General features: G+C 38.8%; 1 protein-coding gene across 1 annotated transcript; it reads left to right on the forward strand.

Annotated features, from left to right (window-relative positions):
* Positions 1-2,895: 2,895 nt before the first annotated feature.
* Positions 2,896-3,312, forward strand: LOC138913222 (uncharacterized). Its single transcript, XM_070216034.1, has one exon. It carries the CDS (start codon positions 2,896-2,898, stop codon positions 3,310-3,312), a length of 417 nt encoding a protein of 138 aa, XP_070072135.1.
* The last annotated feature ends 334 nt before the right edge of the window (positions 3,313-3,646 follow it).

Genomic DNA, 3,646 nt, shown 5'->3' on the forward strand with positions numbered 1-3,646 from the left:
GATTACAGACCAATATCTATTTTACCCTTCTTTGCCAAAGTCTTTGAAAAACTAATTGCATCCCAGATGCAATTCTTTTTTGATGAAAATAATCTGCTAAGTAAGATACAATCGGGGTTCACTAAGAACAGAAGCTGTACCACGGCAGTAGCAGGTATAGTTGAGGATATCCGAACGCAACTTGACAAAGGATATGTAACCTTCTTAACGCTCTTAGACCATAGCAAAGCTTTCGACACTGTCAACCACCAGATTCTCTGTACCAAGCTCAGTAATATTTTCAACTTTAATACCACAGCAGTCGCACTACTTAAGTCGTATCTCTCTGGGAGGGCACAAGCAGTAGTGTCAGGTTCGGACATTTCCGCGTTTAAAACTATTGAGCGCGGTGTCCCTCAAGGATCTGTGCTCGGTCCTTTAATGTTTTGTGTGTATATTAATGACCTGCCTAATAATCTGTCAAACTGTAATGTTCATATGTACGCAGATGATGTACAAATATATGTAAGTCGACCTTTATGTGAGATGTGTCATTGTATATCTATATGTAATACTGAATTAAACAAAATACATAAATGGGCGCAAAGAAATGGTCTGGGACTAAATCCTAGTAAATCAAAATGTCTGATAATTTATAAAAAAGCACTTGAAACTAATAACTTGCCCCGTATAGTAATTAATAATATTCCCATTAAATATGTACAAAATGCTGTTAACTTGGGTGTAACTTTCAACAATACCTTGCAATGGAGTACACATATTACTAAAGCAACAGGAAAAATATATGGAATGTTAAGGCAGCTGTCAGTATCCCAACACTTTCTGCCAGTAAACCTTAAGATCCTAATAGCAAAAATGTACCTACTACCCTCATTATTTTATTGTGTTGAAATCTTTGGCCATTGCGATACTCGGGACTTTCAAAAATTAAAAGTAGGGTTCAACTCCATAGCCAGATACGTATTTAATAAAAGAAGAGCAGAACACATATCCACCCTGGCAGAGTCTATTTACGATATGAAGTTAGAGCAATGGATAGATTCTAGAACTCTAATTTTCGTTCATAAGATTATAATGACAAATGAACCAACCTACCTCGCTGACAAACTTGTGCATGCCCAATCAAATCGAACTAATAATTTAATACATCCAAGAACAAGATTACTGTGTTCTCAGAGACAGTTCTACATCAATGCTGTGCGCCTGTGGAACGAACTGCCTCATGTTCTCAAATCAATAAGAAGTGCTAATCAGTTTAAAATTAAATTAAAAGAATTTCTAAAAATAAATAACTCTAACAATTAAAGATAAGTTTAGTTAAGTTCTTTGTAAACAACTATGTAGTATTTTTAAGAAATATTGTCAGCTATAAATTTACTATAATTATCAACACGGAGTGACTAGCGTACTAATTCATAAGTTTCAAAAACTTGTAACGCTAGGATACAATAAACAAATAAATTAAATTAAATTTGTTCTTCTTTAGTACCAAAAAATGGTATGGAACAAAGGTTTGTTCTATTATTTTACATAAGTATTTCCTCATAATATATTTTAAAAAAAATTCTTAAGAAGCCGTGAATGTCTTTGACTAAGAATTGGTGTCTTTCTAGACATGTGACACAACTCAACTCAATGATCAAACATAAATAAACCACGAGTTCTTAAGAGGACGATCCTTTAGTCTGGAAGTGCATTTTAATAATGAAAACCGGAAATTAAAATTAAATAAATTACCCGCGATTTTTTCTAATAATAATATTAATAATAATGTAAGTGTATTATGCATGTATATAAAAATAATACGTGGTATTAACAGAATTATAAAATTATTTTTAATTTGTCTTTGCTTTCCTTGAAAACATCGATATTATCGATACGATAATGATAAAGTATCGAAAATATCGATACTATCATTTATCGATAATTTTCAAGCTCTATTACTTGGTGCCCAGGTCAGCCAGAGTAGCTGCGTCTTTTGTGATACTCCTGGTCATAGAATATACTCCTGTGGCCGATCTGTCTCCTAGTCTACGGCAAGAGGAAGTAAAAAGACTTTCCTTGTGTTTCAATTGCCTAAAGAAGGGGCACCACACTTGAACGTGCAACTCCGGCTATTGCCGCACATGCGGTGGAAAACACCACACGCTGCTTCATCTACGCCCTGATGATTCACCGTTTCAAGTTCCTGCTCATCAAATAAACGCTACATGTTTACCCGCACCCTCGCAGTCATCTGACTCGCTTGCGGGCCAAAAATTTCATTCTGATGTTGTGCTTTTGGCCACCGCTATAGTTCTTGTGAAGAACAGAGCCGGTTCCCTGGTACCTTGTCGAGTCCTACTGGATTCTGGATCTCAACTACACCTAATTACATCTCGCTTCGCCCAGGAGTTGCAGTTAAGGAAATATCGGTCAGCAGCAACGGTAACTGGCCTTGGTGATACAGCTGTTTCTTCGAAAGGATTTACAGTCAACATCTCCCTTCTGTCGCGTTCTTCTGAATACTCTGTTGCTCTAACGGCGCTTGTTATGCCAACGATTATGGACAGTCAGCCTAGTTACATCATTGATATCGCTGATTGGAATATGCCGTCTAACATACAGTTGGCGGACCCTGCATTAAACTGTCCCCAGCGCGTTGACCTGCTCCTTGGTGCTGGCCTATTTTATGACCTGTTATGCGTAGGCCAAATTAAGATGTTTCATGGGTTGCCTCTACTGTAGAAGACTCGCTTTGGCTGGATCGTGACTGGTGGTGGAGATAGGCTTCGCGGCAATACATCTCTTTTGGCATCTCAAGGCTTGGAAAATGGAGCTACACTACATAATGTCCGCTTGGAGGATTTGGTTACACGATATTGGGAAGTCGAAAATCTCGACTGTGGAATCATAATGGCCAGCAAGGAAGAGCTGGAGTGTGAGGATCATTTGATCAAAAACTTCTATCGTCTTCCCTCTGGCGCTTACTCCGTTCGCTTGCCGTTGAAGCAACATGGTAAAGCCCTTCGCGATTCCTACACACAGGCACACCGGAGATTTCTTAACCTTGAACGCAAACTGCAAAGGAATCCCCATTTAAAGCGTCAATATGTGGCCTTTATTAAGGAATACTTGGAGTTAAACCACATGTCCCGAGTCAGCCCCGAGGCTGTGGTCCCTTGCAAATATTTCCTGCTGCACCATTGTATTCTAAAGGAGGATAGCACAACAACCAAGCTTCGCGTTGTTTTCGATGGATCGGCTTTAGCCTCATCCGGGTCTTCTCTTAATGAGACAGCCAAGGATGTTTTACATTTTGATAAAATTTAGTACTTATCAGGTGGCCCTGACTGGATACATTTGCAAGATGTATCGGTGCGTAAAGGTGAGTGAACCCGATAACTACTTGCAATGCATTTTATGGCGAAACGAGCCGGACAAAGAGCTCAAAGTTTACAAACTGGATACACTGACCTACGGAACCAAGCCTGCCTCGTTCCTTTCTGTTTGAGCAATGCACCAGCTCACACTGGTTGGGCTTGTATGAAGCCGCGGACATAAATATTTCCCGTTGTGAAATTTTCCTCAAAAATCTAACAAAATATTGAGAATATGGAGTAAAAAAATTGGCTGCATCTGAAGACTCTAACCTATTGCTCACATA

The sequence above is a fragment of the Drosophila takahashii genome, chromosome 3R, assembly GCF_030179915.1.
Source record: "Drosophila takahashii strain IR98-3 E-12201 chromosome 3R, DtakHiC1v2, whole genome shotgun sequence".
Classification (NCBI taxonomy): Eukaryota; Metazoa; Arthropoda; class Insecta; order Diptera; family Drosophilidae; genus Drosophila; species Drosophila takahashii.

What these genes read in the sequence shown, in the direction of transcription:
- LOC138913222 (XM_070216034.1), top strand. Translation starts at nt 2,896, where the DNA reads ATGGCCAGCAAGGAAGAGCTGGAGTGTGAGGATCATTTGATCAAAAAC.